The sequence below is a fragment of the Motacilla alba genome, chromosome 17, assembly GCF_015832195.1.
Source record: "Motacilla alba alba isolate MOTALB_02 chromosome 17, Motacilla_alba_V1.0_pri, whole genome shotgun sequence".
NCBI lineage: Eukaryota > Metazoa > Chordata > Aves > Passeriformes > Motacillidae > Motacilla > Motacilla alba.
The window spans coordinates 5,259,851-5,286,479 of record NC_052032.1 but is presented as its reverse complement, the minus strand read 5'-3'; the positions used below and the strand labels follow the sequence as shown (position 1 = coordinate 5,286,479).

The 26,629-nt window shown below is 49.3% G+C and overlaps 2 protein-coding genes across 8 annotated transcripts in view; both read right to left on the bottom strand.

The window, feature by feature from the left end:
* Positions 1-15,864, bottom strand: part of FAM102A (family with sequence similarity 102 member A) — a 37,064-nt gene extending 21,200 nt beyond the window's left edge. Inside the window, exons 1-2 of one of the 3 annotated variants that reach the window (XM_038156218.1) lie at positions 15,660-15,864; positions 13,560-14,247 (exon numbers count right to left, since the gene is read on the bottom strand). In XM_038156218.1, the coding sequence (XP_038012146.1) occupies positions 13,560-13,705 (146 nt within the window). In that variant the 5' untranslated portion in view covers positions 13,706-14,247; positions 15,660-15,864. Of the gene's footprint in view, positions 1-13,559; positions 14,248-14,558; positions 14,716-15,659 lie in introns of those variants that run through there. The other 2 variants (XM_038156217.1, XM_038156219.1) reach the window with 2 other exon arrangements.
* Positions 15,865-22,031: 6,167 nt separating this feature from the next.
* Positions 22,032-26,536, bottom strand: NAIF1 (nuclear apoptosis inducing factor 1). Of its 5 annotated transcripts, none has more exons than XR_005259269.1 (4): positions 25,430-26,534; positions 24,152-24,601; positions 23,510-23,576; positions 22,032-23,222 (listed from the first exon to the last, which is right to left on the bottom strand). XR_005259269.1 is itself a non-coding variant. In XM_038156175.1 (4 exons), the coding sequence occupies exons 1-3, from the start codon at positions 25,938-25,940 to the stop codon at positions 23,558-23,560; spliced, it is 972 nt and encodes a 323-aa protein (XP_038012103.1). In that variant the 5' UTR covers positions 25,941-26,536; the 3' UTR covers positions 22,032-23,222; positions 23,510-23,557. The 5 variants fall into 5 exon arrangements, 4 of the variants coding, with proteins under 4 accessions (XP_038012103.1, XP_038012102.1, XP_038012104.1 ...); XM_038156175.1 differs by having other exon boundaries at positions 23,510-23,568; positions 25,430-26,536; XM_038156174.1 differs by having other exon boundaries at positions 22,032-23,568; positions 25,430-26,535.
* Positions 26,537-26,629: the final 93 nt, after the last annotated feature.

The window sequence follows — 26,629 nt, the reverse complement described above, 5'->3', positions numbered from 1 at the left end:
CACCAAAATACATCCCATCCTACAAACCCAGCAGGTCCTGCTACAAACAATGCCTAATCACTGCCTATAAAACACAGGAATTACAAAAGTGGGTGAACATACATATGTAATACAAAGCAAGCTCTCATTTAGCCATTAGCTGGTTTAGAGTCACAATTCAGAACCTGCAGGTATCTCCAAATAATGGGCTTAGGACAGGGCACTTCACAGCAGTATACACCTTATTAAAGAAAAATGCAGCTCTGAGGCTTTGCCATCCAGATGCCTGGCAAGGAAAAGCAGAGGAATCCACAGTGAGCAGACACCACAGGAACAGGTCACATCAGTGAAGCTTAGGGCTGCCAGCATCTGCTCAGTTTTGCTGTCAAGCTCATGGAGGCTAAGCACAGGTAGGGAAGCAGAAGCAAACACAAAAGGTGCTGGGAAGCTCAGTGGAAACTCATCCCAGGAATGAGAAGTGACACACCATATTCCTTGGGGAACATCATACAGAATCATTCAAACCAGCTGGATACACAATGTATGAAATCCTAGTTTAACCTGGAGGTGGATATATGCCTTACAAGTTTACACAGAGGGGTTTTGCCTGCCCTGAGCAGCAGCAGTGCAAGGGCTGCAGGGAACTCCCAACAATAAAGTCACTCTGCTGTGCCTGAGCTTACATCAGTGGCCAGAACAACTGCCAGCCCAAGGAGCTGGACGTCTCCCCCTCTGCAAACAGCCCTGCATTCTCCAGCTGACAAGTGCTGGTTGTTGTTCAGTAGACATGAGCAGTTATGATGGAAAAATGGCTCAGAGACAGATGATGCAGACTGTGTTACTGAGAGAACTAAGCAAGCCTTTGTCATTTGAAACAAGTCTTATTTGGATGTTTCACTGCAAGTGTTTTAAACAAGGGTTCAGCAGTAAGGTCACCGCATCTACCAACCTACTCACAAAATTAACCTCTGAACTCCCAGCAAACCCATTCCAATGGCCCACGGTGAAGAAGGACACTTACCCTCATCTCCCTTGTGGCATCAGCTTACACCTGAAGCTGTTCAGCTCTCCATCTGCACCAGAGCAGTGATGTGCAAAGGCTCCCTAAATGCTGAATGTGTACACCAACGCTTTTAGAATGAGCAATTGCACAACCCAGCGTTTCTGAGGGAGAACAAGGCAAGCTCCAAAACTTCTGCAGGGCTTCACCTGCTGTCTCAGTTCCACCTCACAACAGGGAATGGACATACATCCAACTCCTGCTGCTCACTGGCAGCTGGGGAGGAGTGAACGGGGAAGGAAGAGTAGGGGAAAGTCAGCTCAGGAAACCAGATTCCACTTATGCAGTTAACAGCACAGGCTGCCTAATCCCTGCTTGACTGGACATGAGACAAATACAGGAAAAAGGATTAATGGCAAATGCACAGGGGAAAAAAAAGGCTAATGGAAGAAACTCCAGCCACAACTGAGAAACTAAGGTAAGGAATAGTCAAGGCAGCTTCACTGGGGGACAGGGGAATGATGACAGCACCAAGTATGTGAAAGGCAGCTGAGGAAAGAACTGGAGCAAAAACAATAAGGCAAGCATGAAATAAAAACAGTATTCAAAGAATGATTTAGATATTGTCCCCAGGAGTAAGCTGGTATCTAGCAGGCAAAGGATTGACTTTTGACGGCTCTAACCTTATTTCCAGAAAAAGCCTATTTCTGTAAAGCACATCTTTGGAACTGTGTGTTACAGTTCCCTCCAAGGCAGTGATCAATCTTGATGAAGGTCCACCAGCACAAGCCAGGGAGTGATAATCCCTCCTGGAGAATGGGAGTGGCAGCCAGTCAGTCACCAGAACAAAACCCTCCAGCATCAGCATCCCTAGCTGTGTATCAACAGCTTCTTTGAAAGCAATTCAGTTATGTCTGCACTCCAGCCACGTGAACCCAGACGTGTGTCTTTTGGAAGTGACAGACATGAAATGCCGCACCTCATGCACCATGTCCCACAGGCAAGAGCTTTCCAGTGCAGTGCCTCCCAGCACTCCAGATCACTGCACGAGGTAGCCAGGATCTCCAGGGCTTCTCAAACCACTGGGAGTTATTCTAGAAGAAATATTTCCAACCACTCCTTGTATCTAAATCTTAAAGCTATGAAGCTCCTCCTAACATGAATTATGTTAAAAATACTAAAAGAAATGAAACAATGAAGGTCATAAAAAAAAAATCACATGCAGCTGGTGACCAAGTGCTACAGGAAAAGCTGCATAAGGAAACAAAAACCGTGCCAAATGGAGAAAGTAAGTCACAGAAAAATGACCCTTTAGAGCTTAAGTTATAGAACAAGTCAGATAAGTTTTGGAAGGGTAAGCAAGGGTGGAGCAGGGAGAAGGCATGGAGAAATAATTCTAACAGACATGGCTGCAAGCAGCAAGGGATGGGTACATGGCATTTTAAAGATGTGACGTGCCCAGCAGAGCCACTCTGCTTTGAGGTATTTGTAATTTACATTCTGTCATCTGGAAGCAAAGAAGAAAAGCTGGACATCAGGAAAACAAATCCAAGAAGGGAGTGTAACAGTAAATGCTATGCAATCTATTGTTACACACTGTGCTGAAGGCAGACCAACCCAAAGCAACACATATCCAAGGACTTCTTGCCACATCTACAGAGCACGAGCTCTTCCTGGTCTGAGGCCAGGGATGTGTGCCAGGAGCAAAAACATCACAAGCGAAGAACTACCAAACTCCTAAGTGTAAAGAAGGGAATAACTGGATAGATGACTCAGTTACTAAAACACAAGTCTGTAATAACGTGCGTATTGAATGCTGAAAGACGCATTTGCTTTTTTTGAACTCTCATCAGGCACTGAGTCACCACACCAACTCCTACTTCCATTGTTCTGATAGACTCTGTCGGAGCTGGGTTAGCCAAGAACGAGCCATGTGCCAGGCTGCCAAGCCCACCACCAGTGCTTTCCTCCCATAAGCAAATCCACAAGGATTTAACTCTCAGAAGAAACCAGAGCAGGTCTGCCCAGGTCAGCCACCAGCTCCCGCACTCAGGGTTTCGTATGCCAGTGGTCCCTTCTCCAGCCTGGCTCACGTGTGTTGTTCCTCTTGCTTTGTGCTACCTTGCAGTTCACACCCACCATGCTCTGAAGAACTTGTCTAACTCTGGGCCTAAATATCTCTTTAGATCTAATATTCCACAACTACAACCACTGAACAATCAAATGTGCACAAAACAGGCATGAAGGCAACTTAACTAAGTTACCTCTTATGAACTCTAACCTACGCCTCCCATCCAGCCAGCTAAACTCACAGGGGGATGAAAAAACCCAAGCTGAGAGAATTCCCTGTTACTGGGGGGTGGAAGGCACAGAGGGAGGGGTGTTCAGGCTCATTACCAACAACTGTGTAGTAAAACCCACAAAATTTAAAACAGGGCTAAGAAAATTCCAACTCTTCCAGGGCCTGTTGGCCTTTGGACAAATCACAATTCAGATTTCCCCTGTGGTTCTAACAGATCGAGGACCTAAAGCTTCAGAAGGTCCCAAGCTTCAGAAGGTCCCAAGCTTCAGGAAAACTCTGAAGTTTGCTCTGTACAGATGCTTACAAGATTAAGGTAGAATAATACAGTAAATTTCTGAGCCAACATGTGTTTCTGTATCACAACGTGGCTTTTCTCAAAAGCCTTTTCACTTTTGGCAGATCACAGATGTTAAACGAAGATTTGCTGATTATCCATTGCTGGTGTATATTTATAAACTTTCTTCATCCCCTAAGTGTTAGCTGTCATTCTGAGAGATTCCAGATTTGGATTTTGCTGACTAAATTTAAACTCCCAGTGAAGAAAGACAGCAATGTAAACTCCACCAAGGAGAACTCTGATAATGTGCCCACCTCACAGGGCACAAGACACGGCTACAAGTCTGTATTGCAGGAAAGCTAGCTGTGAACACAAGATGCCCTTATGAAGAAAAACCTCCTTATAAAGAAAAAAGCTACCTTTCAAAACCAAAAAAAAAAAAAAATCAACACTTGCCCCCAAATACAAGAAAAATCCAGACATGGGTCAGTTCAATAGGCCAAGGCTTTGCTGGGATAGTAAATCTGGCAAATGAAAACTCCGAGGGAATCAACACAAGGCTAGGAACAGCATCATGAACACAAGTGATGTGCAGAGACAAAAGTTTTTGCCTCTAAGGCAGGTTTAGGGCATGTGAAGACATAATGATGCCAGAATAGCTAAGTGACTTTTTTTTTTGCCAATATCAACCCTGCTTCAGCTGGGAGAGTTTGCCAACCTAGCTGTACCAGAGAGGTCTTTATAGTGCAAATTAACCTGCACATGAGGCCAAGTTCATTTCTGGAATAATTTCATTAATACCGTATGATGTAACATCACTGCAATTTGGCTGGAACATGCTGAAGAGTCTTTCAGTAAATAAAGCTGCCTCAAGTCAACCCTGTGCTAAAAGTAGGTTTAGTTACCCAAGAGGTAACACCCAACCATGCTCAGACGTGTTTCCCTATGAGTCATTTCTATAGCGTACACATTTACTCAAAACAAATACAACAGCCCAGGAGAAGGGCTTTATATATTAACAGCAATTTTTTCATTCCAGGATCAACACAGGTGTTTTGTGATGGCTCCTTTACAGAGGCACCATTCAGCAGTACAAACCAAGTGACTGGTTTTACGGACAAGGTTCAAACATGTTTTCCCTGAACCTCTGTCCCCTCCATCAATACCTATCACTGCTGGTGTTTATCAGCAAAAAGGCCACTCAGCAGGAGAGGTCTGCAAATGAGAAGAGGCCGCTGAGCAAAGCTTGTTGACCCCTGACTCAACACTGTACTAGTGGTGATGGGCTGGGACTCCTAACTCAGCCTCTCCCAACTGTCCCTTCCCTTCTGCCCCAGTTTCAGTGTCAGAGCCAGCAAGAGGGGAGATAAAAGGGTCTGAGACACAGCAGCTAGAGCTGATTTTTCTCCCCTGGAGCCAGAGCTGCAGACAAACACAATTCTCTAAGAACAACCAATATCTCATGGTGTCACTTGTCCTAATGAGAGAAAGGTAATCTCATAAATTACATCTTGTTTAAAAGCAGAATCTGGGAGAGCTCTGCATTTAGTGCCAGCAGCAAGTGCTGGTTAAGGCCTTGGGAGCACAGGCTCCCACTGCAGGAGCAGGTTTCTGAGGATCAGCAAGGCTTTACCTCCTTTGTGGCTGTCACCACAAGCTGTATAAGACATGCTCCCTTGATTCTCCCCTGCTGAGAGCAAATGACATTGGAGATGTACTGCATCACTTCTGGAGGGAAAACAACAGGTTTGTTTTGAGAGAACAGACAGAGCTGCACTTACAGCAGGGAAAGCCAGCACTACAAACCTACATCAGAAATGGACCTTAACGAGAACAGGAGCCACAGCATCATCAGCTACTCCCTATCCAGCACAAAAAGGGTGTTCAACAAGGCAGAAAGGCAGCAAAGCACAGCAACAGTTGTAGGAAATACACTCCTCCACAGCACAGTTTCCCTTGCAGCAAAGAGCACTGCAGGCTACTGAAGTACAAATGAGCAGCACCGGGCTTGAAAGAATGTGACATTTATACAGATGCAATACCCTGGTGTTACCAGAACAGGCCACTGACAGAAGCCAGGGAAAGCTTTCCTGCAGAGGGGTTACTGCATAATTAATCTGTAACACAGGCAAGCACACTACCTCTGCTCAGCCTTTCTGCTTAGTCTGGAAGCAGGAGGCTGCACTAGCTGGGGCTGACTGGTTACAGCAAGGCTAAGTGCAAATGGTATTGCTTCATCTCGGAGCAATGGAGCATTAACGGCTCTGGAAAAACTGCTGAATTATAAACATCCTACAGGCCTCCCTCATATTCTCTGACATGCAGGCACAGCCTAAGCGAGGATGGGAAGAACGGGAACTAGCAGGAGAAATAAGCATGATGGAAACAACTGGAAACCCTCTCCTCAACTTACACAGATGTAAACAAAAACCCACTGAACACCATGATGCCATACTCCCCTCACCCTTGCTGTCTCAAGCACAGATAAAGCCTCAAAGTCTGATACAACACCAGGTAAAAAAAATTCCCTATGCCAGGCTTTTTTTCTAGAGAAGTGCTTCCTTCCTCCTCTTCTGACTACTTGCATTTTTATTTTGATGAACAGTATTATTCCTTAAAGACTGGAAACAGAAGTAACCAGACAGAGAACAAGACAACCCGACCACATGACCACTGTAGGTCTCTAAAGCTGCATTGCTAATTAGTCCTGCAGCTTTCTAGCCCTTCCAGGACAGTAAAATCCACATACCCTCTTCCTTCCTCCCATGTAAGCATTCACAGTGCTTTCACGCTGAACAGAGTTCATTTCTTATTTAAAGTACAGCATACAGCAGTAAAATTATTTTTAGCTTCATCCTATCTCCTTCTACAACATGGGACCTCCTTCAAGGCCTCCTCTCACCAATGAGGTGGGATAAGTCCAGCCAAAGGAAAGCCATAATCCTGCTCTCCTGCCAGCTCAGCTACTTGCTATCCGCAGGGAGCGTGGCCTCTATACATGCTCCTGCTTATGTAGAACATCCTGTCTGTTCCACACCTGCCTCCTCCCAATCCTTTAGTCTCCATGTGCTTCCTCTTCATTGTCTTCCTCACCCCCTAACTCCACCCCAGCTCCTTGGCCTTATCCACTGAGCTACAGGGGTGACCCACGTGAAGCACGTGACAATGACATCCACGACAATCAGCGATTTCGAATCGTGCACAACAATTCCCTTTCTTGCTCATCAGATTAAAAATACACCAAACAAGAAGGCCGTTCATGCAGCGAACACTGGCACAACTGTTTGTCTAGTGGGAAGTGCCTTTCAAACCCAGGCACTAAAACGAGATGCCGAGTCCCACTGTATGGTACCAGAGGGATCATGATGCCAAGTCCGGAGTTACAACAGCGACGTGCATCGTGTCTCCCAGCAAGTGCACTTGGCACAATATGAATAAACTGCAAGAGGAAAAAAATAAAGTCTCTCACCCTGCAGGGCAAGCAGCTGGTACTGGGGTGGGCTGACACAACCTGAAATAACACCTGAAACGATCACTTTTACGGCACGGATTACTGACACACGTTCACAGGATGCTAAAGAAGAAATGAGCAGATTCAAATGTTGGCCCAGGGAATTTCTAAAGGCTTCTGGTTATTAAACAATAATCCAGCTATGAAATAATTTCTGATCCATGTCAGAGTAGGCTGCAAGCAGAGTGAAGAGCTCGCAGCCCACAGAGGATGCAGAACATATCCTGTTTGAAGAAGGGAGGTCACACACAGAGCCACATCCGCCTGTCCTCGCACGGATGAGGCCTCACAGAGCCACACGCACAGGTGGATGCTGCAGAGCTCACCATCCCACACTGCCAGGCCTGAAGTGAGGGAGGTTTCTGATCTGAGAAGACTCTGGGCTCTTTTCCTGAAACACTACCAGATGTAGTCTCCAGCAATAAAATAATAATAAGAAATAAATCTGTACCTGCCTCATTTATCTAGAAACTGGTAAACAGAACAACTTGCCACTGGCAACTTATGGCCTATTAAAATACCAACTGCTGCGCAGAGAGCCCACAGGCTGCCGAAGGCACGCATGAATTCCTCAGAAATTCAGCTACAAAGCTAGAGTCAACACTAATGGCAGCTCAAGAGCACAAAGAATAAAGAGACTGGAAGCCCTTTAGGTCTTCCCCTGTATTTCAGGAAAAAATATATGCCTTAAAGGAACAGGGCCACTCTCACCTACCTTCCCTGATTCTCAGCCAGAACTGATGGTATTGTCACCCTGCAAATTAAGAGGGCCACAGAGCCCTGGTTTCCCAGCAGAACATTAATTTTCAATGAGTAATTTTTCTGAGCCAAGGGCTGCTTAAGTCACACAGATAAGGCTGTTGCTAAGAGTCAGCTGTCAAAGCAATGCCAGCTGAGAACGGGCGACGAGGGGGAAGTTTGAAAGCCGCCTGTATCTGAACGTATTTACGGATGCTGTACACACAGCGGATCGCTTACAGCGCTTCAGAGCGCAGCACCTGGTCAGCAGAGCAGCCTCTGCCTGAGCCACAGCAGGCAGGACAGAGCCAGGCCATGAACACAGACTGTTCTTTACCCAACAGGATACAGCCCCCGTGGCAGGAAGGTTTCAATGTAATTCTGCCAGTCTTGTGACAGGCTTCGATGCGGTGACCGGTGACAGGAAGAGGCAAGTACAGCACAAAGCAAATCAACCCGCTCCAAAGCGTCTGTCAGACCCTGCAGGGGCAGCAGCCACGGGCCAGAAAAGGTGAGAGAAGTGCTTTGCAAACTCAAAGCACAACTTAAATGGTTTGTGCTGGGGACCTTGAGGTACTCCAACACTTCTGCAATTTTTCCAACACTCTGAACTTGTGAGAAGTTAAACCTCATTCATTGCTTCTGCTCTCACAACTTGCACCTTCATTTAGCTGCACTCCTAGAATCAACCCCCTTTTTGTCAAATTTGCTGTCTAGTTTTCCTGTACTTGTTTCAAGGCACTGCAGGTACTATGCTTGAATATTATCTTGAAATAGGTAATGTTTTGTTGCAAATCACTTCAAGAGGCTGTACTCAAATCACTTCTCCATTGACACCCCCAGCCTATTCCTGAGGCTCTGCCAGGAAGGAAGGATGTTATGTGAAGCTGCTCTGGAACATGAAAACTAAGTCTATTGATCTGTATAATAGGAGTATTTGTACATGTAGGGAACGTCTGCATTTCCAGACACATCTGCAACAAAAGTACTTTTAAAATACGTTAACATATCACATGCTTTAGCAGAGGATAGAGCCAAGCACATACTGTCCTAAAATATGGAACTGGGAGAATGGTTTAAAGTCACAACCAAGCTCCTTGCTCTACTAAACTGTGACAGTCCCACTGGAATCAAAAGGCAGCACTCAGCAAGTGATCCCCTTTTCACTACAGCCAGCTTTCTTCCCTCTTAGGGACTCCAGAAGGAACTATTTAGTTACCAAACCTTTGCTTTTTAAGGCAGACAGTAGTCAAGATTCAGATCTCAACCAGGCTGAACCAGTCTTTCAGTCTCTGATTAAACAAACAGCTAACGATTTTCCGGTCTGAAAAAGCTAAACATGGTCAGCTTAATTACCTGAAGTGTCAGGCACAATGACTATTTATGTACAGATAGTGAAGTAGTTGATTTCTAACTCCCACCACCAAGAGCTGCATTCTGGAGGTGGCACAACTTGCACCTCCCTTCACAAAAATTTTTGAATCACCACCCCTCTGTTAGCAGGGCAATGCTTCTCTCCTTTATTTATGTCCTACAGTAGTGAATAAGTTCTGTTTATCACCAAGGCATTGTGATGCTTTTTATCCCACCAGCTGCCAAAAGCAAGCAGCTCAGCTCATTTGTGCCTACACGATGATGACAGAGCCACACTTACACAAAAGCTGACCTCAGTGCACAGGGAGCTGTCAGTGTGAGGTGCCTTCCCAAATATCAGTGTTTCTCTGGTATTCTGGATGAAGCTTTACACCCCCAAAAAATAAATCAAGTATGCAGTGCAGGAAGTGGCCTTTCATACTGACTCAATTAAAAACTGCAAGGCTAAGAACGTTGTGGGTTCAGGCTGCAGCACTGACATACTTGGAGGTCAGACCACCCCAACAGGGTCAGGTCTTCCCAGACCGAGCCCACATGCAAACAGGGCAGGGCTGCAGGAGACGAGCTACAGTCATTGTTTCAAACTGCTGCAACGAGTGCCAGGATCAGAAAACCAAGCTGAAATGCTGCAGATGCTTGGAAAAGCATGGTCTCAAAAAAAAATACAGTCTGAGGTGCCTTCAGAAGACAATGAGGAAGGTGAGAAATGCCCTCAAAGCTGCTCAACTCATGCAAAACGGTCTTTCCTCTAGAGTGAGACAGGGGCTTTCAGAGCACAATCCCTTCCTTCAAATCCAGAAATACCAGAGTGAAACTGTTGGCAGGCTAACAGAACAATGTAGGATGAGGTGTCAGGAGTCTGTGGATAACACCTGGCTTTCCACTTCCTTCGCGCTGTGTGCCAGCAATGCTCGCTGCCAACACAGAGCCAGAAATCACTCAGCACCAAGGCAAAGAGCATCTGGCTGTCACTCAACATGAACTGTAAGCAGAGAGGGGGAATTTAATTGAGTCTTCCTCTTCTGGGATACCCAAAGATGTACGTGAACTTACTACATCAGCCTGTAGCTTTAGGCACTCATTTGGACCCCCAGGCTCCTGCCTGTGCTGATCCATGGATGAGATATTGCCTGATGAATTTATTGTCTCATCTCTCTAGGAACAAAGCTGCACCACCCCCCAGAAAGCTTCAAACTGGTACAAAATGCAGCCGCCCACCTGCTCCACAAAAACGGTTGCCATGAATACATCCCTACTTCTCTCCACCTGCTATTTTTAAACATACTTGGGAGGCAACTGAATTCACTGGTGGTTGTGCTATTTAAGTATCTGGATTAAAAATATTCAAGGAATATATTGGTACTTCTCAATATACTGGGAAATACAGCATCTGCCTGGCCTACACCTGGCTCAGATGCCTTTTCAGATGCCCAGCTTCTGTAATCCAACTGCAAGGTGATAAACCCACAGACACAATACATGCTTTTAACACGGAGCACTGTAAAGTGAAACCTGTGAGTTTTATTCCTCAGAAGCCCCATAACAGCCTAAGGAAAGTTTACAAAGGGGGAGGAAAGGACAAGCCAAAAGATATTTACAGCTGAAACTTTAGTCATTAAAATACCTATAGTTTAATGCAAGGCCTGAGCACAGGAAGGCTGGAAATAAGAGTACCTGCCTGTAAGAAAATAATAATTTAAAAAAACACCCAAATAAACCAGAAAACCCAGGAGAGGCAGATCCCCAAAGCTGAATGTGCTGACAGGACCTGAAGCTTTTCCAGACATCCTTGAATTCCTAAGAGCATTGAGACTTAACACATTTCAGACAGGTTCCCCTCCAGGCAGAAGAGTGAGCAGTCTGGGAAGGGGCTCCCAACCCAGTGTGTGTCCCACCAGACCCAGAGCACCAGGCTGTGGCAGCTCTGTGTGCGCAACCCAGGCTGAGCTGGACTTGGGACCAGGACAGGCTGAAGGGAGCCAGCAGGACAGATTGCTGCTTCTGCCTTGCCCACAGGTCAAAATGATCCCAGTGCCACGTGGAACTCATTGGGAATATCATATTCCCACCTCCTGCCACAGACATGCAGGAGGTGTCAAGTAAGCTTATTGTAAATAACCTGAAAAGTTTGTCTCTGGAGGTTCCTGTATAACACTCCTCTTTCCACAAGACAACTACAAAAACTGATTTAATGTTTCCTGTGAAGAGTTCCTATACCTACCTCTAACCTCAGTTTACAGACTCCAGGTGACATGGGACACATTATTCAGATCAGTTCTCTGAAAACTCACAGTCATGAAGAGCTACAGCTCAGCTCCATCACAGCCACAAACCTCCAAATAGCCCAGATCACAGAAGCCCAAATCGATTGCAGAGCAAACACCAGATTTTGGGCATAAGCAGCTCACAAGAGATTACCTGCCAGACACTACAACCTCAAACCAAATCAGTTTTGGAAGTGGTTGATTTCAGAGAAACAATCGTAGACTCTAAACAACTTACAGATTTCTAACAGAACACATATACAGCATCTCCTTTCTTTTAACCTTTCCCAGTGAGTATCAAAAAGGTGAAAGAAATGAAGAGAGGAGCACAGAGCAAAGCCAAGGCATGACCTGGGAGCCTCTCCACACAGTAACTCTTCTGGAAATTCATCCCTCCTGAAGTTTCTCTAACTGCAACAGGGAAAAATATTTGGAAAAGGTCAAATGACTCAATACCACTGAGACCCATAACTTTTCAAGCAGGAACAGGTTTCCATGTGCTTTCAGTTAGAGCACAGACAGGTTGGGGGAAAGGCGGGAAACCCCCCAGCCCTCTTTGCCTTTGCTCGTTTCAGAGCTATGTATGTGTTTGGTTTTGAATTACAGTTCATTTTGCTGCTGGAACACATCTGCAACGCTGAGCAAACTACTGAACCCCAGCCAGCTCAGAAAACAACCCACACGGCTGGCAGCACCAGCAAACCCCAGGGATGGCTCCCAGACTCCCAGAAGCTGCTTTCAGGGACAACAAGGAGAGGGAGATGGACATTTCCCTGCACAGGCTTTTCCTGAGACACCCTCCAGCGCCACTTACTCTGACTCCAGGAAGTGGAAGGGTTAATTTCTTTCCAAGTTCACATACTGTTTGAATTCCTTAGATAAACTGCTTCCACCAAACCCAAGGATCTAGCCTCAGGGGAGAACACTAAGGAAAAGCTCTTTTGATAGATTTTCTTCAAAAGAGAAATTAATTCAAAGTCCATTTCTGGAGGTGTTCCACACCCTTGGTTTCTATGGACTTCAGATGAGGTTGCATTGTGCCTCTGGAAAAAAAAACCCAAGCTTTGAGCACTGCCCTAACACTTCTGTTTGCAAGACAGAAATGTTTTATGCTTGCCCAATAAAATCTTCTCTCCTGAAATGAGAAAGCTCAGTACACAGCACTACAAAGAGGAAAACCAGACCCAACCAGGCTTTAGTCCTGGGATAAAGCAGTTAACAGCTAGCACAAACTAATCCTGTGCCTTTAAAATTGAGCAGTCACTCAGGAAAGTAAAAAAACAAGTTTTGAAAGCCACTGAAGGCTTCCTTCATATTTTGAAGCAGAAAGCAAGTCTGGGCTGTTATGGAATTTGTGTTTGCATACTGTTCGTGATAATCTGTGTGCATAGTTGGAAACAAAGCAAGTTTTTATTAGCAATTAGTAACAAGAGTGGGGACAGACCTGCCTGAAGGAGTCAGAGAAATGCCAACAGAGGATGGCAGAACCTTATAATACGTGTAGCAGAACAATCCCAACATGACATAGAAAGCACTGCTGCTCTGAAGTGGCAAATGCAATAGCATCAGTTCAAGGAGATAAACTGGGTCCTTAACACTGACAGCTTTAACTCCAGGCAGCAGTTTTCCCTTGCACAGCAATTTGCAATGCAAAACAAACTACTTCCACCCTTACCAAGAAGAGAAATTCAGTATCAAAGGGAAGCGAAAAGTTGGGAAGGGTTGATTTGCTTAGACATAGTTTCCTACAGAGTTGAGTTTCAAGTAAGGCATAAAGGCAACACAGAACAGGGTTTGAAACTGTGTGTGAGAACTTGGGCAGGGAAAGAGAAGAGAGGACTTAATCCCCTTTCAGAGGAGTGACCTCCCACTCCCTCCCCTCATCTCTGAAAAATTCAATACAGCTCAAATCAGCCAACACCACCCAGGTTCAGAGCTCTCAGCTATGCACTTCCCCTGCTCCGGAGAACGATAGGGCATGTGGGGCCCTACAGCAGAACTATTAAACCCCATCAAGGGGTAAGCAAGTGGTTGCCATATGCTAAACCACCCAAGGGAAGAACAACCAGGGAAAGAAGCACAGCCAGGCAGCAAGTCTGCAGACAGGGTCTTACCTGCTAGATAAACTAGCAAAGTCTCCTCCATCTAGCAGCCTGATTTTGCAGAACAGAACCCCATTGACAAAGGGGACAGCAGTCAGCTCTTCTAGAGTAAAACTTGTCTGAAACTTGAATTTCTTCTTCTTCATCAAGAAAGCCATGGGCAAATTCAGCGTGGAAAGCTCAGGAATTCCAAACAAGATCAGGGAGAACTGGCTCACAGCACAAACAAGACGAGCAGAGGAAGGGCAGTCGTTCTGGGAGCACGGGCAGGGATAAATTCCAGTTCAGTTACAACGACGGCCCAGCCTCAAACGCACGATTCTCTTCTCTTTGGTGGTCGGATCTGGCTGTGGGATCATCGCCACGGCAGGCTTCAGGTGAGCAGGAAGAGGTCAGATTCAATCTCTGCAACATCTCCAAGGGAAAAGGGAGGGAGGGAAGTTGGGTCTCAGCTCCAGACCAGCAGGAGCTGTCCCAGTTAGAGGCTGCAGTGCTCTGTCTTCAGCACAGCCCCTCCTGAAAGCATCTCTTGTGAGAAGTCAAGTCCCCAGAGAGGCCTTCAGTCTTCAGGCAGCACATTCAAAGAGCTTCCAGTCTCGATCTCTTGCACAACTCTTTGATACAGGTCTTTGGGTCAGCCTTTGGGAGGGAAATGAGTAAATTAGTTCCAGCCAGTCTTGGACTCCTCCTGCTCTAAAACCTGTTTGGATAGGTAATATTCAGTCCAGACTCATTCCAGTCTGAAGAGGTACGGCCCCAATTAGCCCAGCCCCAACATCCTCTTTCCCCTTTTTGCCTAGGGCAAGCTTCACTGTTGTCATCCCCCATGTAATTTCTGTTTTGCAAAGCAGCTAATAAAAATTTGCTCTATTTTCAGTCATCATATTTAGAAATAGTCTACAGCGCAAGATCATTCTAACGTGTAGTCTAACAAGAGGAAGGAAAAGCCATCTCAAGAAATGCAAAATATGTTTCTTTCCTGCATTTCCAACCCGCCCTAAGTGTTAGCACCTGAATCTTATAAATGGAGAAAGCAGCAGAGAGGGAAAAAAACAAGCAGCCTGCTCCAGATTACACAGCATAACAACCGAATCAGGTCATCTGGCTGTCCAATGGCCAGGCCCACCGGGAATGCTGCCTTCCCCCGGCACCGGCTCCGCACAGAGCTGTACAGCTCAGATCTGGGGCTGGAGACAGCGATTTCGTTACACATTTACAAAACACCTAAACCACGGAGGCAGGAGCCGATTAACATCTCAAAGGGACAAGGTTATGAACACCGGGCAGTAAACAATCCTCACTGACTCTAGGAGCTGCCTGCGTGGGTGGGTGGCTGATTAAAGACCCTCTCCTGCCCGGTGGCTGCGGGAGAGCCCAGCTGGCTCTGCCAGGGCCCGGGCACCTCCACGGGGGTTCTGCTGCCCCGCAGACACCTTGGAGCAGGGTTGGGGGAAGACAGGTCGATGCCTGACACCACTGCGCCGAGCTGCTGCCAGGGCTCAGCCTTGACTACTGTGAGGTCACAGCCTGTCCCCTGGCACTCTGGGGTCACGCACTGAATGGTATCCAGGACCCAGCTCCGTGCCCCAGCCGTGCACTGAGCTGTGCCCAGCTCCCAGCTCTCTGTCCGAACCGTGCACTGAGCTGTGCCCAGGACCCAGCCGGGCACTGAGCTGTGCCCAGCTCCCAGCCGAGCACTGAGCTGTGCCCAGCTCTCAGCTCTCTGTCCGAGCCGTGCACTGAGCTGTGCCCAGCTCCCAGCCGGGCACTGAGCTGTGCCCAGCTCCCAGCTCTCTGTCCGAACCGTGCACTGAGCTGTGCCCAGCTCCCAGCTCTCTGAGCCGGGCACTGAGCTGTACCCAGATCTTATCCCACCTCTTGACCCTCTGAACCTCCGTCTGCCCTGCAGCCCGGCCCCAGGGACCAAGCACCGAGCCATGCCCGGGCCGCAGCCCGGCTCCGGCCCCACAGCCCGCGCACCGAGCTGCAGCCCGGGCTCAGCACCCTCCAGCCCGTGCACCGACCTGCAGCCCGATCTCACCCCTCTCCCGGCCCCCCATCGCTAGCTGCCTTACGGAAGGGCTCAGCCGCTTCCCAGCGCCCTCCACTGACCTGCGGCGCGGTCCCGGCCCGGTGCCTGCCCGGCCCTGCCCGCTCCTCCAGCCCGCTCCTCACACGGCGGCCGCCGCTCCCCGACACGGCCGCCTCTGCCCGCGCTACGCCAACTGCGGCCGCTACGCCGATAGCGCAGACGGTGCGCGGGCAGCGCGCGGCGAGAGCGGCACCGCCGCGCTTTGGGAATACCGAGGGCACGTAACACCCGCCCTCCCCCGAGACGAGAGAACACGAGCGGCGCCGCCCGATTGGACAGCAGCAAGGAGGCGGGCTGAGCACTGCGAGGCACTGATTTGTTGCTCCGGCACGGGGCGGGGGAGAGAGCGCGAGGGTTGGAGGAGAGAGCTGTCTGTTTGGACAAGCCCCGCCCCCTGACTGAGGGGGTGGGCGGGAAGCGGGGTCCTCGGCGTCCCCTCAGCGCCCGATGGGGCGCTGGGCTTCCCGCTCCGCACGATGCCTTGGCGCTCTTCTGCGGGCTGAGCAGCCCCAGCTGGCACGGGAGCTGAGGGGATGGCAGGGGCCCGCGGTTGGGGTGTCCCTGCCTGGGCTGAGGTGATGGCAGAGTCATCTGGCGTGAGGCATAAGGAGCTCCTGGGAGTGGGTGCAGTGGAGGGCAGTGAGGATGACTGGGGAATTGGAGCATCTCTGCTATGAGGAAAGGCTGAGGAAGGTGGGCCTGTTTATCCTCGAGAAGAGATAACTGAGAGGGGACTTCATTAATGTGTATAAATACCTAAAGTGGAGTGCCCAGAGGATGAAGCTAGGCTCAGCTCAGTGGTGCCAATCACAAGGACAACAGGCAACAGGCAGAAAGCGATGCCCAGGAAGTTTCACCTGAACAGAAGGAAGAACTTCTTTCATTGCACTTCTGTGCAGTGATTGCTGACTGGCCTAGAGAGGTTGTGGAGTCCTCTCCCTCACTGGAGAGATTCCAGAACCATCTGTACACAATCCTGTGCCATGTGCTCTGGGATAGCCCTACTTGAGCAGGAAGATGGGGCCAGATGACCCACTGTGCACCTTTTCAACCTGACCCATTCTGTGGTTTGGTGACAGACATCCTCTCTGCATCCCCCTGACAGCCAGGGACTCTTCCCCTGTTTTGTCCCAGTGCCCAGGCAGCTGCTGTGACATCTCTCTCATCATCGTGTCCCACGGGCTGCAGGCACACGGTTCCTCAGGCCACTCAGCGGTGTGGCCATCCTGTCCCCTCAGGGTACCACAGAGTGGCTGTGGGTCAGGCCAGCAGTGCCTGGGCTGGCTGCGAGCAGGAGGGAGGCCCCGGTACCACAGAGCCCTGGGGAGCAGCACGAGGCAGGGCCCAGAGCTGGAATCTCACCCTCCACAAGTGAGATGTGGCAACCAGTTGGGCACATCCCTCCATCAAAATGGCTCCCTGTTATTATGTGCTGCTGCTGTGTCCAGCGCTGCGGCTGGGATCCCTGGTTAGGCTGGATTCCATCGTTTAAGGGCAAGCGGAACAAAATGTCTCTCCTTGTCCTGAAGGAGGCTGCAATCATCAAGGTGATTTGCCTAGATTTAAAATTTAGGTGTTTGCCCAAGAGTCTGTGTGGCTGAGAAGTTGAGGCTCGTATGGGAGGAACTGTTCCCAAGGCTGATATGCAAAGCTTGGATGAAAGCCTGGGAGTCCTTGCTCTCTGCCAGGCTTTGATGCCCAGACTCCTTGCCTGTAATCTGCCATCTATGCAGACAATATCAGAGCTATTAAATAATTCCACCACAATGTGAGCCTTGGGAAAAAAAAAAAAAAAAAAAGAAAAAAAGAAAGAAAGAAAGAGTCTGCTAGGATAAGTACACAGAAATGTCCTTGGATAAAAGTAAAAAACTGGATCAAGCCAAATGCATTGTGATTTTTGCTTACCAGGTTAAGCTTACATAGATTTCGGACTGGGAAAACATTTTGTATTGGTGCAGTGAAAGCAGCACAGGACATACCAGGAGTTACCAGGAAACAGCAGGGTTTACAGGCTGCTGTTACAGGTGAGGCTTGGATCCTTCCATCAATTCCTGTCTGGTGTTTCCAAGGCTTTGAGGCACTGCTGGAGATGGGCTGGTATTTTTTGATCTCTGTTTCCAGCTTATTAGGAAAGAGCCTGCTAAATATTTGATATTTACAAGCTATGCTGCTGAAGTACCAGAGGCATCTGAAGAATCCAGCCCAGTTCTCACACCTCTCATGGCTGACAGACATGTGGATGCTCTGCTTCCATCCCTAGGTAAAGGACAAACGATCCCTGTGTGTGGTGTGGGAGGAGAATCTGTTATCTGCTATGATTCACTCTGGTAAATAACCTTCTCGAGGACTTCTCTTGTTTATAGCAACAGCCTCAAATGCTAAAGTTTACAGAGCCTTTAATCCTTGCTGTTCTCACGCATATTTACTTTGCAGTTTTATCAGAAACATCTCTCGAAAACCTCAGTGTTTTTATAATTAATTGAATAATGTGACTGATGTTAAAAATAAATGGATCTGGAAGAATGCCCAGCGAGCTGCTGAGCAGTGTGCAGTATAGCAACCGTAGCTGCAGTCTCAGGGATATGTGTATTTTCCCAACAAACGCAGTCTCATGACTGAGAGATTAAATCTTTATTAGTTCAAAATTCACCCTGTTGATTTTGCTATGTTTATGCTGCATAATTGTTTCTGGAGAAATTCACATGTTTTAAAGGGACAGCGCTCCTGTTTACAGAGGGGATGGGCTAGTCTGAGCCTCTCACGGAGGGAATGTGGGTGTAGAGTATCTTCATCCATCCACCATCCCTCTGGCTTTATATTATTCTCTGCTCCAGGTGCAATCCCCTGGCTGTGGGGCCCTGTGTGTGTGACCGAGGTGCTTTGATTCTGTTCATCCCAGACTCGCATCCCATGGATTTCTCTATGGCTGTGCCCACCTCACCTCTGCTCCATGAGCCTCAGCCACATCCCTGCCCTGTGCTCTTCCTGACCCAAGCCTTTCCTGAGGCCGCTCCCCAGTGCCGCCACCACTTCCTCCACTTTTGCTGGCTCAGGGCACTGTCTTATCAGTCTGGGATATTTTTATCAGTCTGTGCTCTGCAGTTGAGTCTGGGCCTCACCTCTGCTCTCCTGGAGAGGTGTGCCCGGCTGGCCAGGGCTGTGCTCTGAGAGTGAGCACCACCAGACACGCCTTGTCTTGCCTCCTCTCTGCTTTGAGGACAGAGATAAAGCAGCAGTGGAGAAACAAGGCGAGATAAATGCAGGAGGGACAAAACTCAGTGAGGTGAAGTGAGGTAGATCCTGTAATGCATTTGGTAAGCCTTCAAATCCTATCTCTTATCCCAAGGGAATCCCAGATGCACAACCTCTGCAAACTACAACATCAGCATCTTCCTCTGGACAGCATCATCACGCTAATTCATTTGTCCTGGCAGCCAAATGATTAAAGTTTTAAAACTAAATTACACACGTTGCTGTAACAGCATAAACACAGTAATGGTTCTCTGTTACACCTGTCGCCACTGCTGTAATAGCCTTAATGAGCTTTCAGCCTCATCATCCAAAAAAAAAAAGAGATTATCACAGTCCCTTTAAGCTGTAAATGCATTCTTGGAGCTGTGAGTGGGATGCAATGCCCTGCTCCAAGGAGCTGTTGCTGGGAGCTGCAGTGGGTGGGTGCCTTCCCCAGAACCAGGGGCAGGTCCAGGCTGGGGAGCTCCCAAAATGGGGCAGGGGGTGCAGACACCACAGCAGTGCAAGCTGGAGCATGCAGGCAGCTGGAAACCCTGGGAGGGGAATGGGCACCTCTCCCCATTGCATAGGATTATCCCGTGGGGCAGAGTTATTCCAAGCTTGTGTCTTCTCAGCTTAATAACAGGCTGTGAGCTGCACTTTGACCTGCTTGTGTTTTTCACTTGTTCCATATTTAACTAAACTCATAATCATAAAGGCCAGGAACTGTTTCACTTTCTGTGCCAGGCTGGGTTTCCTGTTGGATGTGCAAAGGACACACCTGCACGGTGGGTTTCTGGCCTGCCAGCACTGGGAATCCTGTTGTTGAAAAAAGGGAGCCCAGGAATCTGGAGTCAGTGGATTCCTTTCCTCAAAAATGTGGCTGGACCTGAAAATCCAGCTGCCTGGCTTTTTTTTTTTTTTTTTTTTTTGTTTACTGGTTTCCATGTCTGCTTCAGTGTGTCCTGGGAATGTGCAGCAGAACTCTCCGCTTCGTTCTGTGAGGTCTGTGGGTGGAACTGGATCTTGTTTGCCCCTTCCAAAATCTGCAGACTTGGAGCCTGCTTTGCCTCAAGGCTTGTTGTGTTTATCAAGCCTTGTGCTGAGTCTGTATCCCAGCTTCCATCCCTTCAGTGTTGTGCTGGACAGGAGGCTTGCTGCCTGTGGCCGTGGTCTGCCCCACTGACTGCAAATGCTGCTGCTACCCCAAATACATCACAAGCAACCCTAAGCCTGTGGTTCCCCGTGACCCAGCAACCTCTAATTTGGGATCCCAGGTGACAGAGGTGAAAGAAACTGTCCCTGCTGGCCCTGGGATGCTGCCTCGGGTTAAACACCTGCACATCTGGGACACATTTGCAGGTGATACTGACTTCATTCCCCCACTCAAAACGTGGGCTGGAAGTTGTGCTCCTCAGTCTCAGGAAGTTTCTTATCAGGTGCTTTCAAGCAAGCCAAAGAATATTAAATGCTTCAATTTTCACACTGACCTGATCACCTTCTGCTGACAATACTTGCTGGCAACAACCTCTCATGTGACAACAGGGAAAAAACCCACAAACGATCCCCGGAAGGATGCTTTGCCAAAACAGGCTTGCCAAACTTTAAAATCGTGCTGGAGGAAGTAGGGGTTATTTGGGTCAGTGTTCAGGGCATATCATTCTGTTCCTTGGAGAGGACGTGCTTGTGTGAAACTGACATATGTAAAAAAAAAAAAACCCTAAAAAACCCTTAAAACATGTCCTAAACTTTAAAACCTGCTCTAAAAAAAACCTTAAAACCTGTCCCTTTGCTTATAATGAAGGACTTGATGTGTTCTTTAAAATCTTGTGCTTGCCCACTCGGTTCTGCAGTGAACTCATCCCAAAGACAGACATCTCAGTGTGTGACATCTCAGTGTCCTCTGCCATGTCTTTGGGAAGCAGAAGGACCTGGTCTGAGTCCCCAGGCATCATGACTTTTCAGGGATATCTCATTGCTGCGCTCTGCCCTTTGAATTTCCTCCTCTCCGGGCTCTGAGCCCTGAAAAGATTTGCCAGTGGAGGGTGCAAGCAGGATCCCACACGGCCCGCAGGACAGGGGTGGTTCCGGGGACGGGGCAGTGCCGCAGCTCGGGATCCCGGCACGCAGTGCCCTCTCCTGGAAAGCCGGGCTGCAGCCGCACTCACCGCGAGCAGAGCTCTGCTCCGGAGGGAGCAGCGGTGCTCCCGGTGGCTCGGTGCTGCCTCCGTGGCTACAAACATTTTCTTCTCACCGCTGAGTCCCCTGCCAAACTTCCCTTTCCCCAGCAGGCACGAAGATGCTGCTCAGCCCCGTGTCCGAGGCACCCTGTGGCAGAACATCTCTGCACGGCTCCTTCCCCATCTGGAGGTTGAATACAAATCTCTAGGTACAAAAAGAACAGTAGAGGAGAACAAATAAACATGTATAAATATTCCTCCTTAGCTTTTGTTCTGTTTGGGCATCAGCTGGTTGTTCTGTTGAATGTCCTGTGTTCTTGTTTGCCCTGTCAGTGCCCTGTTCACCTCTTCATCCTGGTTTTAACATTAAGGGACACTTTTCTCTGTCCCCCCCAAGTTTGGTGACTGCTTCATGAGCAACAACCAAGCCCCTCATGGCACAGTTCACTCTGTATTTAAAACGTTACCGCATCTTTTTAATGAGACAAAAATCTGTACACAGAACACACGCTTGGATGCTGCTGGCTTGACTAAGCTCGGCATTTATCCTGAAAAGACAGGAAAAATGGGTGGTTCCAATGGCAACATGTTTAGTCCTCTAGAAAAGCAACACAGCTGAAGTCCTTAGTTACTGAAAAAAATGCACACTGCAATTTAAAGCCAAAGGCTGGTATTTCTACCATTATTTCAGGCTTTTGTGTCTTCTTCTGAGCAGTTGGGAGATCACTGTATTTCAGTATTCCATCAGACCCTGTGAAATAACTCGTGCTCCAAGGTAAGCCTGTAAAAGCTAGTGTTTGAAAAAGACTGTAATTATGTAAATACAAGGCCACAAGTTTCACAAACAAGAGGAAAAGCTACTGTGACTTGGGATTGTTCACAGCTCTCCTTGGTGCCTTCCCGGTGAGGATTCTGTGTTGCAAAGTTGTTGTCATGAACTCATTTTCACTTCTGCACACACTAATGAACTGAAACAGCCTGTTTACCAAAATGTATTTTTTATTAAAATTCATATTTGTAAAGGAGAGATCATTACACAAATGAGGTAAACCAACACATATGACATAGTTCTCACTCTAAAAATAATTTCAATTCAGCAATTGATTTGATTCCACAAAGTCTAAGAGTAAGAGTCAGGCAAGTGCTACTCATGTGGTGAGATGCCAGACAAGACAGGATCCACCCTGACTCAGCTTGGAGGTGTCAGTCCTGAGGGGTTGGGAGTCTTCCAGGGACCAAACCCTTCTCCCTGTGGTGTCCTTTCCTCCCCCATCAGATTTGTAGAAAGGAGGAGATGAGTAAAGGCCAGGGACTGACAGCAGTGACCTCGTCACCTACTGCTCTAACCAGGGGCCCCCATCAGCACCTCCCCATTAAAGGCTGTGTAAAGGTTTCATTTGATTGTGCAAATTCACTCCCTCGTCAGCCCTAAAGGAGACTTAACAGCAAGTAAATACCAGCTCTGGAAAAGTTCAGTTTCAAAAGTAATAACCTGGCAAGCAACAAGCCTGTAAAATGTAAGCCACTTTGCAAGGCAGAAGGAGAAGACTTACACTTCCTTTTTTTCCTTCCCTAAGTTTTCTTCCATGCATGTACAAGTGGACCTTTAATCAAAGTTTATGAAGTTGCTGCAAGTCTGTGAGAATCACGTTGACCATCCTGTGCAATTAAGCTTTCTCATTAAGGACCAAGCCCCATAGCCTGAATGCCTCAGAAGTGGCTGTCGTGTTGTTTCACCCTGTATAACGGTATAGGATAGTGAGGAGAACCTCAGCTCTGTTTCTCAGGATGAGGCCAGCCAGCAGACAAACACGGAATGGTTGGACTGGCTTCCAGCTCCCGAACAGTACGAAACAAACACTGCCAGCAGCAGAACCAAGTAATGCCCCAAAATTCACTCAAATCAGTGGCTGACAAACTCCTCAACACTGGGAATTCCTGTGTGGCTGCAGCTTAGTCCAGGACCTCAGTCCAGGTCTGCTTTGAAGGATCAAGGTATTCTGGAGGTGACAAACTATGCAGATGAAGCAGAGATGGAGTTTCACCGTTCCATCTGCCCCAGTGAAACTCACCCGGGCCCTCGGGTGTTTACGCTGCGACAAATAAAGACACTGTGCCAAGACGTATCCCAGGAGAGTTTCTGGTACCCAAGACATGAAACTTTCATCACATCTGCCAAGTTGATAGAGAAATTTCATGACGGCACAGAGATAACACATGAGGTGAATGCACTGTTTCAATCCCGCTGGGATCCTTAGGGGAGGCAGGTGGGATTTAAAATGCACAGAGGCTGGGTGCTGGTCTGCACGGGCAGGATGTGACGCTGCAGGAGCACGATCCACGGCTCTCAGTGCAGAGGGAAGGTTCTACCACATCCGGTACCACGTTTCCAGTAAATGCTTTCAGCAAGAGCCAGAAATGCATTCACTGTGTGCACTGTGGGTTCAGGATCACTGTACCTGGCAGCTGCAGCACTGATATCCCGGCAAAACTCTCCACGTCAGAAGTCAGTTAAAGGCTATAGATCTCGAGAGAAACAAAAACAGAAGTGTCATACTTAGGACAGATCTTTTTCAAACAGAAATTAAAAAATAACTTAAAAAAAATAAATCTATTGTTTGAGGAACTAAAGCAATCCATGTTAACTTGTTGGTTTATTACACATCCTGCTATGGCTCTGTATGAGAGTCTGAAAAGGCAGATTAGCACAAGCTTAGCAGAGAAACCTGTTTAGACTCAGCCAAACTCCAAGGGAGCCATTCACACTGACAAGAGGCAGCACCCGTTGCTCCCAAGTGTCCTCTGCCAGCATGGGTAGGTTTTTAGCATGGCAGATGTCCCATAGAATCACAGAATTGTTCAGGGTGGAAAAGAGTTTTAAGATCATTGAGTTCAACCATTTCCCCAGCACTGCCACATCCACCACTAACCCATGTCCCCAAGTGCCATATCTACACATCTTTTAAATCCCTCCAGGAATGGTGACTCCACCACTGCCCCGGGCAGCCTGTGCCAGGGCTTGGCAACCCTTTCAGGGAAGAAATTGTTCCTAATTCAATCAAAGCTCCCCTCCCACCGCTGTTTCTTTCACCGGATCATACCATCTTGCTGCCCTGTCTGGCCAGGATCAGCGGTGACCGACGGGCTGGGTGTATTGCTCTGCAAAAATCGACGGAAGTCCTTAATCATGGGGCGGAGGACCTGGATGAGGGCACTCAGTGCCGCCTGCGTGCCCTCCATGGCCTGCGCCTGCCGCTCCTGGGCACACGCCTGCACCTCCTGCGAGCGGCGGATCATCTGCAGCAAGTCGTTCTGCTGCTCCAGGTGCTGGGCGATCTCCTTCACGTGCAGGTTGGTTACTCGCTGCTCCTGCAGGAGCTTGGCTGAGTTGAGGGCAATGCGGCTTTTCAGCTCCTGGGGCTTGGCAGACACCTCGTGCTGATGGGCCATCATCTCCAAGGGCGCCTCCGCAGTGACCGTGGTGGGGGCTTCCGTGGTGCAGTACTCCACAACGCCGTCCTCCAGACTGTGGTAGGTTGTCTCTGCAGGAACTGACAACAAAGGACAGAAAGGGAGTCAGGAGTAGCCGCGATAGAGGATTTTTATCTACAGGACTATTCAGTGAATATCACAGGAATACGGCCTGTGCAGTGAGATAACATACAATGGCCAGCAATGCACAAAATGACCTATTTAAATCTCTACCCTCAGTCGAGCTTCCTTCTGGGCTGTACAATCCAAAGGAATAGGGAATGCCTTATCTGTCTAGACAATATCATTGCTCAATCTCCAGTTTAGAACAATCTTTCCAAGCAGCATTAACTGACTGACATAACAGCAAAGACCCTGAATGGCCCCTGTCGGTAGAAGAGCTGCTCTTTGGGGCACTGCACACTGGAAAATCAGCCCGGGAGATGTTTTACCCTGTGCTTTTGCTCCCAGAGAGGGACTGAAGAATCTCCCAAGGTGCAAAGGATCCTTGATTCCCTTGTGCTTAAGGCTGAGTCCAGCTGTCAAAGCTGACTTTCAGTACCTGCGTGTCCTGCGGCCACTCCCCTACGCCACAAGGGCAGACTGGGAGGAGCATTTCATTACAGAGACGTGGGGATTTCTTATGGTTGGGGTTTCTCTTTGCCCAAAGAACTTGTGGGCACCCTATCCCTAGAAGTGGTCAAGGCCAGGCTGGACGCAGCAACCCGGTCTAGTGGAAGGTGTGTCTGCCCGTGGCAGGGAGTTGGACCTGGGTGCTCTTTAAGGTCCTTTCCAACCGAAACCATTCTGTGGCTCTGTCCCCACACAAGCTCGGGGTCTCCTGGCAGGGGGGTGTCAGGTGCGGCCCTGAGTCCAGCCCGCAGCGTTCCGGCGGGCGCAGCACTCACTCTGGGTCAGGGTGACCGTGGTGGCCGCCGCGGTGATGGGGATCTCGCTCCCGTCACCCGCGCCGCAGTCGCCGCTCGGCAGGCTGATGATGGTGGCCTCTCCCAGCAGGTTGCAGATGCGCTGCTGCATGGGGGTGAGGATCACCGGGGCGGCCGCGGCGCCCGCCGGGTCCTCGCCCTCGGGCCCGTTGCCGCCTCCGTTCTGGTTCTCGCCTCCCCCTTCCATGGCAGCCCGCACTTGGGCCACTTTGCGCCGCACCTCGGTCTTGAGGTCGGACCACTTCTTCTTGACCTCGGGCAGCTCGCGGTGGCAGGTGGCGACGGCGTTGACGCGGCGCAGGATGTCGTGCCAGGCGGCGGCCTTGGCGGCCAGCGGCACGCCCGCGTTGAAGTGGTTGACGAGGAGGTGCTTTCCCCGCTCCAGCTCCTCCACGATGATCTCCACCTCCCGCTCCGAGAAGTTCATCTTCCGCTTCTTGGCCGGGGGCGCCGGCGGCGACGCCATGGCCATGGGGGGCACCGGGGACGGGGCAGGGGTCACACCTGGGGGGCCTGGGGGACGCTGGGGAGGGCCGAGGGGCGGCAGGGCCCCCCCACCCCCGGGACCGGGGACAACAGGGGGGCCCCGAGGCCCCTCAGGGCCCCGAGGGGTCGGTCCCCCCCGTTCCCCCTTTGGCACCGCCAACGATACGCAAATTGCGTACGGCGCCCGCCCGGCAGCCCCGCGCAACGGCCCCCGCCCTGCGGCACTGGCGTAATGGCTTCCAGAATCGGCCCCTCTTCCTGCCGCGCCTGATTGGCTTGTCCGCCTGCCCGTCACACGGATTGCCTGCCTCCCGCCTGCATTACCGCATTATTATTGGTCAACAGCCCTGTCCATCAGGCAGACAAGAGGCGGCTCCGCCCCGCCGCTGGTCTCAGGGCACTGGGCCTGCGTGTGGCCGCTGAGGGGTTGGGCCCGCCTGTGGATTGCCTCGCTCTAATCTCATTGGGTGCTGCTCATGTCCATCATTCTAGAGCGCGCACAGCTTTCCAACCTACCGGATGCGCGCGACGTCCGTCAAGCTCAAACTGACTGCCGGCTCCCGCTCTGATTGGAGACCTTCTCCTTGTCACCGCCTTCCCGGGCGGCTCAGCCAATTGCGGTTTGGCCCGCGCGCCTGCACCGCCCCCTGCGCAACCCTCCGAAACACCGCGGCG

Bases quoted from the DNA above. Each gene is read 5' to 3' on its own strand.
- NAIF1 (XM_038156173.1), bottom strand. From the start codon at position 25,940: ATGGCCATGGCGTCGCCGCCGGCGCCCCCGGCCAAGAAGCGGAAGATG. The intron at 24,602-25,429 runs GTGAGTGCTGCG...CTTTGTTGTCAG, and splicing joins CACGGTCACCCTGACCCAGA to TTCCTGCAGAGACAACCTAC.